General features: G+C 40.9%; 1 protein-coding gene across 3 annotated transcripts in view; it reads left to right on the top strand.

The window, feature by feature from the left end:
- Positions 1-13,545, top strand: part of CHRM2 (cholinergic receptor muscarinic 2) — a 126,642-nt gene extending 113,097 nt beyond the window's left edge. For all 3 annotated transcript variants that reach the window (XM_075602588.1, XM_075602590.1, XM_075602589.1), the window contains one exon: positions 8,313-13,545. In XM_075602588.1, the coding sequence (XP_075458703.1) occupies positions 8,366-9,784 (1,419 nt within the window). In that variant the 5' untranslated portion in view covers positions 8,313-8,365 and the 3' untranslated portion in view covers positions 9,785-13,545. The remainder of the gene's footprint in view (positions 1-8,312) is intronic.
- The last annotated feature ends 1,133 nt before the right edge of the window (positions 13,546-14,678 follow it).

The following is a 14,678-nucleotide window of genomic DNA, read 5'->3' on the forward strand; positions in this document are numbered from 1 at the left end:
GCCCTAGAGAAAAGGGAGTAACAGTATAAACCAACATACAGTATGTTCAAGTTTTTAGAGCAAATAAATAGAATAGCCAGAGGGAGCGAGTAAAAGAGTGAAAATCTATTGTCAATTTCTTTGCTTCTGCCTTAAAGCATAAGGTCATAGCATGTATTCACCCACAAGACCTGCCAGCCATTACAAACCTGGGAATGAGCACATGTACAAGACACAAACATACAAGAACCTGCTATGAAGACATCCGAGGCACAAATATGTCACATATTGCCACACATGATGTAAAAAAAGCATTGTTTTTATTTCCAAATCAACATTGTCTTCAAGGCCTTCAGTCTCCCAGGAAACCCCACCTACGAGGCTAAAGAGGTATGTCTCCTCTGGATTCATAGATTTTTGGGGTCCATTTCATGGCTGTATGAACAGGGAAAAATTAGTTAAACCCAACCTATTTCTGTAGATGGGAGACAACCATAAGTAGGGCCATTTGGAAATAGCCCTATATATTCAAACCCCGTTCAAAATCATAATAGTTACGAGCTCAGCAATTCCTCACTGTGGTTGGACTACTCTACAAAACCACACAGTCTGGAAGAGCCCTGTGTTCTAGTATTATGCCAACACTCGGTTCTAGTGTAACAGATACACTAAGGCTTTACACCATTATAACCCCTTAAGAGCCAAAGTCAGCAGCTATGATGAGCTGCAAATCCCAATGCCTGTATACATGTATTAAGAGCAGACGATGGCAGAGGCAGAGAGAGGTTTTTCTTTGAAAAATTGCCACTGCACATGGGATGATCTGTCAAATGTTCAAAATGAGGGGCACTGGGGGAGGTGTGGGGGTGACAACTTCTGTGTAAATGGATTTCTGTCATTTTAATCCACAGCGCAGTTAAAATTAACGCTTGGCCTGACTGAAAAACTTCAAGCAGTAGTAGTGTATCACCATGTCTATAATTAACGCAGGGCTGATTAAACCCTGGTGGGTGTTGTGAGATAGAAGGCCCAGGTAAGGAATGGGGGGGAGTGAGATTAATGTTCAATTTGTAATAAAGCTTTACACTGTATGTTGGGTAGCTCTGTGGTACAGTAGCTTACACTGTACAGTGCCGCCGACAGGGGGGGGGCAGCCGGTGTTGGTGTCCCAGGCCTGGTGAGTAAGGGGGCCCGGGCCCCCTGCCAGCCATGTGTCAATGTCGGGAGACTGCAGGCCCCCCATGTGTCTTCCCTCCCTCAAAGCCACCCGGGCCATAGGCATTCTTTGCCCCCCCCTACCGGAAACCTCTCTCCACCCCTCTCCCCCCCCCCCCCCCCCCACCAGACCCTACCGGCATCCTTTGCCCTGCCCCACCTTCCCGGCACCGAGTCTGTCCTCCGCGGGCCGTCTGCAGCAGGCTCCTCTGCTGTCGCCTGGTAGTGGTGCTGGTGCAGGCCCCCCCACAAGTCTTCGGTACGTCTGTTTTTTCTCATATGTATTGGGGGGGGGGGGTTTAATATGTATTGGGGGGTGGGTGTTTTTTTTTATATGTATTGGGGGTGAGGGTCTTTTTAAAATGTATTGGGACGGTGCGGGTCTTTTAAAAATGTATTGAGGTGGTGGGCATCTTTAAAAAATGTATTGAGGTGGCGGGGGTCTTTTTAAAATGTATTGGGGCGGCGGGGTTCTTTTTAATATGCATTGGGGCGGTTGGGTCTTTTCAATATGTATTGGTGGGGGCCTTATTCATATGTATTGGCGGGGGCATTTTTAATATGTATTGGCGGGGGCGGGGTATTTTTATTATGTATTGCGGGGTGGGCTTATATGCATCTAGGGGGGTGGGAGTTTTTGGTATGTATTTTGTGGGGGGGATTGAGTCAATGGGGTAATTGATGGAAGGTAGGGGCGAGTGAGAGAGAGGCGGGGGAGGGATTGAGGAAAGAGGGAGTAAGAGTGAGACGCAGGGGAGAGAAATACATGCGTGTCGGGAGTGGGGGAGAGTGAGTGAGAAAGAAAGGAGAGAAATACATGGGTAGAGGGTGGGAAATAGAGGGGGCTTGTGAGGTGTGAAATGGGTGGGGGGGGGAGAGGCCCGGATGCAACTCTAGTCCTGGGCCCCGGGAAATCTGTCTGCAGCCCTGACACAGTATGTTGGGCAGCTCCGTGATACAGTAGCTTACACTGTATGTTGGAATTCTTAGTTGCAGTCAGAGATGGGCGAATCTTACGCTGACATTAGAATTTGCAGCGAATATGGCGTTCCTTCGCATGCGGTGGATATTCACGGCTTGGGTCTAAAAAGTGACTTCCCCTCACAGTACCTTTGTGTGTATGCAATACCGCTGGTCGCCACCGCACATTTCATTGGGAATGTTTATGCATTCGATTCGCCCAGAAGTACAAATGGGATATCTGGCCCATACGCGAATAGGAGTCATTACAATATACTTTGCATATCTATTTGCATATATCCCAGGTGTACTCCTATTGGAGCACAGGTGTCTCTCCACGTGTTGTTTGAAGGCTGGTTTGAGGGAATACATATACCTCTCCCACTCTGACAAAGTGAATGCCTACACATTTGTAGGGTGGATGGTGCAACATTTGGGTGAAGAGAAAACCATGGAGGTTTCAGGAACATTCGTCTGAATTTTTTTACTGTCCAAGTCGTCTGTGAATATCCGTCTGCAAATTGAATTTTGTTAGAAAACCTGATAAAAATTCACAGCTCAAACTTTGACACAATTGCCCATTTCTAGAAATACAGTTTTAAAAAAAAAATTGTATTAGACTTTGAAAAAGCCCTTTTTCTTTTACATTCCTTTCTTTCCCTTCAGGGGATATCTGCTTGTGTTGGCTTACAACACATTTGCATAAGTGAGAATAATTATTGCTCTAAATACTTCTAAATTTAAACAATCAAAACAAATGCATAGATATTAACAGTTCCTATGTGTTCTCAAAAAATTACAATGGAGAATTAATAGCTGTACCCTTTAAACTCCTGTACAGTGCTTTCTAAAATTCCCATTTGGCATAATGATACCTGCTAAAGGAAGCCTGCAGTTTGTGGGCAAAGGAGACAGTTTCATCATTATATCAGCCTTCACTGCACATTTAATTATTCCAAGTGGAGATGAGAGCTTGTAAAGGTGAGCTGAAGGTCACTAGAGGACTTCTGAGAACTGAAATGCAGTGTCCACGGAACCTCATTAGCATGGCTCATGTTGTGAAAGTGTTGGCTACGTAATGTTTTTGGCTCCCTTATGAACATGCATCTGAACTATCTGTCAGGAGCTCTGTTGAAGGGGCTAGAGCCGGCACTCAGCCAGGGGCAGCTGAATTCTCTCGCCTTCACCTTACACTAGACTAGTTTGGGAAATAGGTTATAATACAGGCTGGCTTACAGTGCGCCCAAGTCCTGCATGTACTGATTAAAATAGTCAGGAGAAAAATCCCTGAAAATTGGGAAGGCCCCAGGTCCGGATGGATTCTCTAATCTTTATTACAAGAAATATTCCACAACTCTCCTCCCATTTCTTACCAAAGTATTCAATGAGATGATACTAGGCGTTCCCCCTCCTAGAGACATGCTTCAAGCTACCATAGTGGTAATCCCCAAAGAGGGGAAAGATCCTCTGCTGTGCTCTAGCTACAGACCTATTTCGCTGTTAAATACAGATCTAAAACTATACGCAAAGATCCTGGCCAACAGATTAAATAGTATCCTCCCTAAATTGGTTCATCCGGACCAGGTGGGGTTTGTCCTGGGCAGACAAGCCCTTGATAACACAAGGAGGACAGTGAATCTAATACACGTAGCAAATCTCACAAAGTGCCCATCTCTATTACTCTCTTCAGACGCTGAAAAAGCGTTCGATCGATTAGATTGGCAGTTTATGTCGGCTACGCTTTCGCAGATGGGATTCACAGCCAAAATTTTAAATAGTATAAACACACTATACTCCACACCAACGGCCACTGTGAGGACGAACAGCTCTCTGTCTGACCCCTTTTCAATATTAAATGGAACCAGGCAGGGTTGTCCGCTCTCACCTTTGTTGTTTGCCTTAGCCATAGAACCATTAGCATGCCAGATAAGGATGAACCCCAATATTACGGGTATTTCTGTTGGCCAGGAAGAATTAAAAATAGCTCTTTTTGCAGACGATATACTATTGACACTTTCAAAACCTCTCACATCCCTCCCTAACCTTTTTCATGTTCTATCAGAATTCGGCTCACTTTCAGGTTATAAAATTAATCATTCCAAATCCATGGCCCTTAGTTTAAACCTCCCTAAAGAATTAGTAAAATTACTCCAACTAAATTTTGACTTTAAATGGAACGCGAACCATATTAAATATCTAGGGGTTCAACTAACAAAAAATTATTCAACTTTATACAACGCAATTTTTAAACCCTTTTTTGACCAGATAGTCAAGGACTTAGCCAATTGGAACCCATATATAATATCCTGGTTTGGGAGAATAAACACTATTAAAATGAACATTTTACCTCGACTCCTCTACCTCTTTCAAACTCTCCCGGTTAAAATCTGTCAGAAAGATCTAAATAATATTCAGAAGAAAATTTTGAAATTTGTCTGGCAAAACAGGCGACCCAGAATCCGCAAAAATATTCTTTATAAGTCCAAATTAGAAGGAGGCTTAGCTCTTCCGAACTTACAAAACTACTATAGAGCAGCTCAATTAGGGCAACTTGTTAGCTGGCATTCAAACCCAACCGAAAGGAGGTGGGTCGAGATAGAGGATTTGATGTGTTCCCCATGCAAAATAAAAAATCTTCTCTGGCTCAACAAAAAGTCTAGACCACCCGAGAGTTTCAAGAACCCGGTGATATCCTTTGCCTGTAATCTCTGGGACTCGATGAAATCCAAGTTTCAACTAACTGGTACCCCTTCCCTCATGCAACCCCTATTCTCGGACCCCTCCCTTCCTTTTTACACAGAAAACCCGATCTCCCATACCTGAGTTCAAAAAGGACTCACGAGAGTCAAGGATATTCTCACTCAAGGGAAAGTCCCCCCATTCGCTTCTTTACAAACGAATCACGACATCCCCACTTCCGATTTTTTTCAGATTTCTCCAGGTTAGGCATTATATCCAATCAGTCTACAAATCAAGCCAACCCCATGCTTTAACTCTGTTTGAGGACTGGTGCCTACACCAGTCCCACACAAAGGGCATTACCTCCAGAATATATCAAAGTTTATCCTCTATCAAGAGCAACCAACCCCCAATAAATATATGGTATCCTGGGAAAAAGATCTTAACGTCTGTATAGATCTCGATACTTGGAAAGACATCTGGGAAGCTGCCTCTAAAAATTCATCGTGCGTTGTAATAAAAGAGAATATTTACAAGTTAATATTCAGATGGTATATGACTCCTGCCAGGCTGCACTCTTTTCTCCCAGGTGTTTCCCCTCTGTGCTGGCGTGGTTGTGGTGAAGTGGGGAATATTCTGCATATATTCTGGTCATGTCCCAAAATCCAACAAACATGGACGGAAGTGTTCACCTTAATACACAAGATCCTAGAAATCACTGTTCCACATGACCCAGTATATATATTGCTAGGCAAGCCAATGGCCATTATTCCCCAAAAAAAAGCTAGAGTACTAGCCCAAATGTTAAATGCTACACGGTGTACAATAGCCAAAAATTGGAAACAACCTGCCCCCCCATCCTTAAACCAAATAAATAACAAAAATAGTTTATATGGAAAAACTCTCAGCCTATCTGAACGGCTCGACCTCACAATTCTCTGAGATTTGGGCTCCTTGGTTTCGCCATGCAGGTATATCCCCCTATATACATTAGAATACTTGGAACAGAGTGATATATGTGACAATTAAATTGTTGTGTGCAATGCTATATTTTTACAAATGCTATCCCTTCCCTCCCTCCCCTATCCCCCCTTTTATATGTTATATGTTTTGTTAATTTTTGTTTTGTATGAAAAAAAAAATCTCCAATAAAAATTTAAGTAATAAAAAAAAAAAATAGTCAGGAGAAAGAGCTGCCCAGTTCTCCTCGTCATTGTCATGCCACGTTTCTCAGGATCAGGGAGACTGCTGATTTTTAGTACAGAATAGATTTGTATATTGTATATATGTTCTCTCTCTGAAAAAATCCTAATATATTTCAGTGGTCGAGTAAGAGAACTCACTTCTATTTCAACCCAGTTTTCCCTTAAAGGCAGTGGCAGAAAATAGATTGATTGCCAGGGAGAGCATTGATCCCAAAAGTAGGTAACCAATTCACAAGAGTGCCATTGTAAACGGTTGATGGTTTTTATTGGAGATTGTGAATTTCTTTAAATTTGCTTCTCGTTTTCTCATTATTTTTCGCAAAAGTTCCCAATGTAGGTTGTTGACCAATTACTGCAAAAATCTGGGACTTTTGACATATTTTTTGCAAAAATTGTAGTATATAGAGGCCATGTCTTGTGTGTGTATATATGTATATGTATATATATATATATATATATATATATATATATATATATATATATATAATGTCTTGTATATAATATATACCCTGTTCATTTATGTAACTGTGTTTGTAACCATGTATTATTTGTCTTAACTCTATGCCCAGGACAGACATGAAAACGAGAGGTAACTCTCAATGTATTACTTCCTGGTAAAACATTTGTATAAATAAATAAAATCAAATGTAGCTAATTGACGTAACCCCAGTTCTGCAAATGTCTTCAAATTTGCTTTGTCAAGATTTTCATCCCCCAAAAATGGAAAATGTTGCTTGGTTTGCAAAAATTCACACATCTCTAATTTGTATACATTATATCCAAATACCTGTGATTTGGAAATCCTTTTGTGAAAAACATGGAGTTTTATATAAAAAAAAAATGAAGGGTGTTCAATTTGGTTGTAAAGAAAAAGAAGTTGTACAAAGTGCAATCCAGTATCATGAGACTTTAACCACTGCTCTTTAGGAGCTTATAGATGTTATCAGTACTCACTGTTGTGTTTGAGCTAAAGGAGATTATTATTGTGAATGTCACTGGGATCAATACCTAGGAATGGTTACGATACGGATGGGATACAATAGGACTGAGCAGCATAAGCCAAGCAGTAACCTCTTCCCTACAGTATGTCCTCAAATACATGCATTGTGTGAGTGAACAATAAAATAATGTACAGTAGGTATTCACTAATAAAATACCAGTAGAGATAGTTGGATATTGATAAGCCATCAATTTGAGTGGTTCCCCAGTCTCTGTAAAACAGCTGAGTAAACATCAGTAGCCCCTTCATTTAGCGTCATGTTCCAAAGTTGAACTGCAATGGAAATGATAATTTTTGATTGCATTGGTTGCTGGGTACGCAAGTATTCTGTAGCACACAGTACTATAAACAACATATGTAAAATGTAGGACAATTTGTGTTTAAAATGAACAACAACTTGAATATGGAGTACAATTTTGGGCACCAATCCTAAGAAAAGACATTATGGAACTAGAGAGAGTGCAGAGAAGAGCCACCAAATTAATAAAGGGGATGGACATTCTAACTTATGAGGAGAGGCTAGCTAAACTAGATTTATTTACATTAGAAAAGAGGCGTCTAAGATGGGATATGATAACTATATACAAATATATTCAGGGACAATACAAGGAGCTTTCAAAAGAACTATTCATCCCGAGGGCAGTACAAAGGACTCGGGGGCATCCCTTAAGGTTGGAGGAAAGGAAATTTCAGCAGCAACAAAGGAAAGGGTTCTTTACAGTAAGGGCAGTTAAAATGTGGAATTCATTACCCATGGAGACTGTGATGTCAGATACAATAGATTTGTTAAAAAAAAGGTTGGACATCTTTTGAGATGGGAAAGGTATACAGGGATATACCAAATAAGTAAATATGGGAAGGATGTTGATCCAGGGATTAATCCGATTGCCAATTCTTGGAGTCAGGAAGGAATTAATTTTTCCCCTTAATGGGGTTTTTTGTTTGCCTTCCTCTGGATCAATAAGTAAGTATAGATATAGAATAAAGTATCTGTTGTCTAAATTTAGCATAGGTTGAACTTGATGGACGTACGTCTTTTTTTAACCTCATCTACTATGTAACTATGTAACTATGTAACAATGGAAGCACCTTCAATAAATTTTGTTCAAGTTCCTTACACACAGAGTGATCCACCAGCAAAGAGCTTCATCCCATTGTTGACTTCTGCTTTTTGGTTGTGTTCTTGGCTTCTTTTTTTTTTCTTGCTGCTGTTGTATTTTTCTTTGCACTAGAAAAAGTCCTTGGTGTGTAATGCATTTTCTTCTTTTTCACAGGTATAAATGGTAACTAGAAAGTAGTCAACTAGCTGTTGGTCTGAGACGCAGACATGAATAACTCAAGCCTATTCAACGTGTCCTCTGAGAATAAGACCATGATGGGGAGCCCTTACAAAACAGTGGAAGTGGTCTTCATTGTCATTGTGGCTGGATCCCTCAGCTTGGTGACCGTCATCGGAAACATCTTGGTCATGGTATCTATCAAGGTCAACCGACACCTACAGACAATCAACAACTATTTTCTGTTCAGCTTAGCTTGTGCTGACTTAATTATTGGGGTATTTTCCATGAACCTTTACACTCTGTACACTGTGATTGGTTACTGGCCTGTAGGCCCTGTTGTGTGTGACTTGTGGCTGGCTCTGGATTACGTAGTCAGCAATGCCTCGGTCATGAACCTCCTCATTATCAGCTTTGACAGATACTTCTGCGTTACCAAACCGCTGACATATCCAGTGAGGCGAACCACCAAGATGGCAGGCATGATGATTGCCGCAGCGTGGGTGCTGTCTTTCATCTTGTGGGCACCCGCAATACTTTTCTGGCAATTCATTGTCGGTGGAAGAACTGTTCCAGAGGGCGAGTGCTATATTCAGTTCTTCTCAAATGCCGCAGTCACTTTTGGCACCGCTATCGCAGCCTTCTATCTACCAGTCATTATTATGATGGGTTTGTACTGGCAGATATCTCGGGCCAGCAAGAGTAGGATAAAAAAGGGCAAAAAGGAACCAGCCCCCAATCATGACACCATTTCGCCAAGCCTTGTGCAAGGGAAAATAGTGAAACCAAACAATAACAATGTCTCCGGCACTGAAGATGGTGTGGACCACAGCAAAATTCAGAATGGCAAAACCACTGGCAGTTCTACGACAGAGAACTGTGTTCAAACAGAAGGAGAGGAAAAAGAGATCTCAAATGATTCTACATCCATAAGCGTTGTAGCTTCAACCACAAAGGAAGATGGAGCTGCCAAAGATGCCCCACAGGCTTCGGGTTCTAAGGCCCATCCAAAAATGGAGAATTCCAAACTTACTTGTATACGAATAGTCACAAAGTCTCAGAAGGGTGATTGTGGCACTACCAGTGGCACCACTGTGGAGATTGTTCCAGGAGCCAATGGTCGGAATGGAGAAGACCAGCAGAACATTGTAGCACGTAAAATTGTAAAGATGACAAAACAGCCAGCCAAAAAGAAGCTTCCTCCTTCCAGAGAAAAGAAGGTGACAAGGACTATCTTGGCTATTCTCCTAGCATTCATTATCACCTGGACACCATATAATGTAATGGTTTTAATCAACACATTTTGTGCAGTGTGTGTGCCCAACACAGTGTGGACAATTGGCTACTGGCTTTGCTATATCAACAGTACCATCAACCCTGCTTGCTATGCGCTCTGCAATACCACCTTTAAGAAAACCTTTAAACACCTCTTAATGTGTCAGTACAAAAACATAGGTTCAGCGAGGTAAACGAAGCAGAAGGAGAAAGGAGATCTGCCATTTAAATATTATGCCATAGCACTTTACATTCGAACATGGAATGTGCAATCTAGAGACCTTGTTCTGACACAGACCTGTGGATCATTTCCACCTGTAAGAGCTGCACTTAGAACTTTTCAAACCATTGAGGAGGAGATAGCAGGGACTGTTTGATACAGCAGGAAGATGTGAGCTCGGGGACAGTTTCATGCTTTTTGATCTGAAAACTCCAAAGGGCTTTTGGGGTCCACTATATTTCCATATCTGTATTACTAATATTTACATGTGTATGTGTCTTGCTGTCTACAGGAGGCACATTATATCAAACAAACATTGCAGGGCTTAGGGGAAATCAAGATAAAGAATTGAACAAATGCAAGCTAACTTTATATTGCTTCGTTTTCTAAGGTCAAAATTCACTGGGTGACTTCTGAGATATCTCCACTTGAGACACTGAAATGCTGATAATACCCAAGTTTTAAGCAGAATTTTGACCTTTCTCATAGCGTTAAAACTGGTTCTTCTGTGCCTATGTGTTTTTAGTGACTGTCTATCGATATATCTCAACTATTAGCCCATCTGTCACGCAGGGCTTAGAGCTTCCTGGAAAAAAACTAGCCAAGCAATTAAAACATATAAAGTTGTGTGTTCACAGTACATGGTAAAAGCCTTTATGCAGCCTCCTTTTTCAATAATTACCCACCACTATGTACACCCAGGTAACTCATACACATGAAAGCTGCAAACAGAGGCAGGGGGAAAATGCAGGAGATCTCTTCAACTTTCATTGACATTTATTGGGATGATGTAATTTGAAGTCAGGTTTTAAGGGCATCCCTGCTTCAGCAAAGGTGGCTCAATCAGTCCCTGCTTCGGCACAGGTGGCTCAACCAGAGACTCAGTCTTCGACTGAGCCGCTGACTAAGCCACCTCTGCTGAAGCAGGGGTAGCCTTAAAACCTGACCTGTTGGTGGCACTTGAGGACTTGAGTTGGTCACCCTTGAAATACTGTAGATGATCATCGGTAGGAAGGAGGCAAGAAAAAATGCTCTCATGTTTGTAAATCAGTTGGTATAAGATTTCCAGACTTGAATTACAAAGCCTTACAAAGGAAGAAAAACTCGCCAACCGAATTAGCCATGAGTTCAAAGAGCACGACATGTTCAAACACTGGGTTAACAGAAAAGGCCAGAGGAGACCTCTTGGCAACAGTCACCATATTTTATAACATGCATTCTAACATGACACAGCAGATGGAACAGTGATGTGACTGCAGGTTAGCTATTCACATTGTATTTATAATGTGTGTGTGTGAGATTTAGGCTGAGCTAAGGAATTCATTGACATTTGGCAGCAAGTATACTGTAGTCCCCTCTGTAATTTTCTGCTAATACCTATAGTAAAATAAGCAATATTTCCTAACTCTTTTACTGGATTCACTTTGTGAACCCATAAATTAAATGTATTGTTACTTTCTTAGAAGAAATATTTAATATGTTTCAGCATAGTTGTTTAGACTGATGAAAATTTATTTTGTTACTATGTGGCATAATGTAATTCTGAGCGAACACAAATTACTCACAAGGCTGATGAACAGGGCTATTTTTCCTGATACAAGAAACCATAGTCCTTTGTCTAGCTCAGTGATTTTCCTTATATCTTTCCATTTGGCACAGCTGCTGGCTCTTTCTTAATATGGCTCATTATTAGATACTGCTTATATGGGCAAAATATATATAATGGAGCTAGTTTCAAAAAACAGTGGGCTGCGTGTGCATTAATTGATTATTTTTAAAGACAGTCTGTCACTTCTACACACTAGTCCAGTAAATAAAAATACCATTGTGAGCACATTCACATGTCTGTGGCAGGTCTGCAACCCTGTCTTTCCCCATTATCGCTAAGCAAACAGTGCTTCCACTGCAGCCAGGGATTCTGGGTACTGACATGCAAATGCGCACACTAATCCAGAAAGCAGTGTCTTGTACATGGAAAATCATTATAGTGACATCACAACTGTAACTTCCAATGGGGGGGGGAGGGAACCATTGATAAACTGACATTTGTATCAACATGCGGATCAGGAATTCCTCGTCATGGTTACTAGTCTTCCAAACTGATCTCCAAAAGTGTGCATTTGCATTGCACTGTATATAGCTGCCAACCCCAAGCAGGCGCAACAAACCCAAGTCACGCAGAGGCAACATGGCATGATGAAGATTAATCGCATAAGCAGGATAAAATAATATAGCATCTGAAATCCTCCTTTAATGGAACGTTCAAACCGTACACGGTTTGTGTCCAAAATCCTAACACTTCTTGATTGGTGAAGGATGCATGCACGCTTTTATTATTATTACTTTTTCTAATGTTAGACTTGTTATTTTCAGCCATTAGCTCCTCAAATGCATAAAATCCTTTCACTGCCAGAGGTTCCAACATCAAGGACCACCAATAGGTCAGGTTTTCAGGATTTCCCTGCGTGAGCACAGGTGGCTCAATCAGTGGCTCAGTCTTTGACTGCACCACCTGTGCTGAAGCAGAGATATTCTGAAAACCTGACCTGTTGGTGGCTTCTGAGGACTGGAGTTGCCCACCCCTGATCTAGCCAAAACATTGCAAAGCAATGCACGCTGCCCCTCGGACCCAAGAGGGTATAAACAGGATAAACATGTAATCAATATCGTAACCAAATAAATCACATTTCTACCACTTATTATACTGTACAGGCCACCGTACTGATAACGGTCATATGTACATTTGCCAGCAAGACATCTGTAGCTGTAATCGGTTCTCGAAGTTGTACAGTATGTAGAGGTCACAGAACAGAATATGGAACATTCCTAGTTACAGAAGTATACTAACAGTCTTGCTAAAACAGCAACCACCTTTTCTAGCAGTAATGAATAATAAGCTGCTCAGAGTGTCTGAGATAAAGCCCTCATCTACCGAGAGTGTTGTAAGAGCCTTTGTGCAAGATCCCAAGTCAATATGGGCTGTGTAGCAAGTTTCCAAAAAGTGCGTTTAGTACATGCGTTAAGGTTCTTGTCAATCAAACTTCCTGCTGAGAAGCTGAGAGCTTTTCTCCACTTCCTGTTGCGTCTATTTTTTTTTTTTAAGCAAATAAATGGGGAAAATAAAAAAAATAAAAGTGAAACTAGTAGTTGTATAATTTTATACAGCCCACTAAAATACGTGTTGGGGTGTGTCTCCCCAAATTAATCCTATAACCCCTCCTACGTGTCAAGCTGACGTATGAAGTGATAAAGCAGTACAAAAAAAAACCAATACAACATGCAGTATCTCGATAATATAATAATATCAATAATAATATACATTTACATACTGTATATTTATAGTCCAAAAATAACATGCACACACCAATGCGGCAAGATTTAATGTAGTCCAGTCAACATTTTGGCCAAGACAGGGCCCTTATCAAGGCCAAAATTATTGCTTGAACTACAGGGTGTCCATAAATGATTCACCCCATTATAAGCCTTAATAAATTAATTTTAATAGGAGCTTTAGACGGTTTGCGGTAATTAATAACACGACTCAAGACATTTTTTTTTCTTTATTTCGCTTCCATCACGCAAGACATGCTTCTTAATGTTTGGAACGAAATCATCTATCGCCTTGATGCTCTGCACGCTACTGATGGGACTCACGTGGACGTTCACTGAATTGTGGTTTACTGAAGTATTGATTGAACTGTGGTTGTCTACTTCATTAAAACAAACATTTCTCGAGTTGTGTTATTAATTGCCAAAAAAACGTTTTAAGATAGCTCCTAAAATAACTAATTTATTAAGGCTTATTATAATAGGGTGACTAATTTATGGGCACCCTGTATATTAAATCTTGAAGCATTGGTGAGTGCATGTTATTTTCGGACTATTAGTACTATGCAGTTTTCCATCTTTTTGGCATACGGACTTATCACTATGCACCCACCCATACCACTTCTAGGTTTTCAAGACCATTTTATATACTGTATATTTAACATGTCCCTTTGCTTCAGTTTAACTCCATCATTGCTAAAGGAGCTAGCCTTGCATTACACAGCCTTCTGCAACTGAAGAGCTTAACTGCAAAGTACAGCTTTCCAGCTTCATGGATGTCCCACCTGCTACGGTATATTTAAATCAGGGTTTTACGTGGGAACGTTTCCCTGGAGAACAACAAAGCCAAAAAATATATCGTCTGATAAACCATTGATAATTATACATGTAAAACAGTTACAAAACATTTTGGAAGCTATGTTCATTACCTTAAAATGCATGTGGTGCTGCTGTTTCTAGAGTATATTTGTTAGCAGTGTTATATGACAGTAATAGATCACATGCAATCTCCTATCAGAGCTAGTCACATTATCTAATATCTGCCACCTGAACAACCAAAGAGCTGATATGAAATCTCTTTCCTGGTGTCTCAGAATCCCATCCACACCAATCAATCACCAGGACTTGTTGTGTTGCACAACCTCCCAGAACGCATTTAATATCCATCTGATCACATTCTGCATCAATCGCAATGTGTCCCAACGCGATGCTTTTAAATGAAATTGCCACTTTCCTGCCAAGTGCTATTTAACCGTATTTACTAAGAAATGCTGACGTGAGGAACTATTTGGCTTAACGCTGCTTAGTAAATAGGACCCTATAGCCTATTGCTGCTCTTCCATAGGGGGTCTATTAATCAAAGATTCCCAGGTGCAATACTTGAGCAAAAAAAATCATGGCAAAAATAACACTTATTTCAATGGGATTACTTTCCTTTGGCAATGCTGCTGCTTTTTTTGCCCCCCCGTGTTGCACCCGGGAGACTTGGACAAGTAACCTCCGGTCTCAGGTAAATAACCTGAGTCTTCCTTATCTTTTAG

Source organism: Ascaphus truei, chromosome 5 (assembly GCF_040206685.1).
Source record: "Ascaphus truei isolate aAscTru1 chromosome 5, aAscTru1.hap1, whole genome shotgun sequence".
In the NCBI taxonomy this organism is placed as follows: domain Eukaryota; kingdom Metazoa; phylum Chordata; class Amphibia; order Anura; family Ascaphidae; genus Ascaphus; species Ascaphus truei.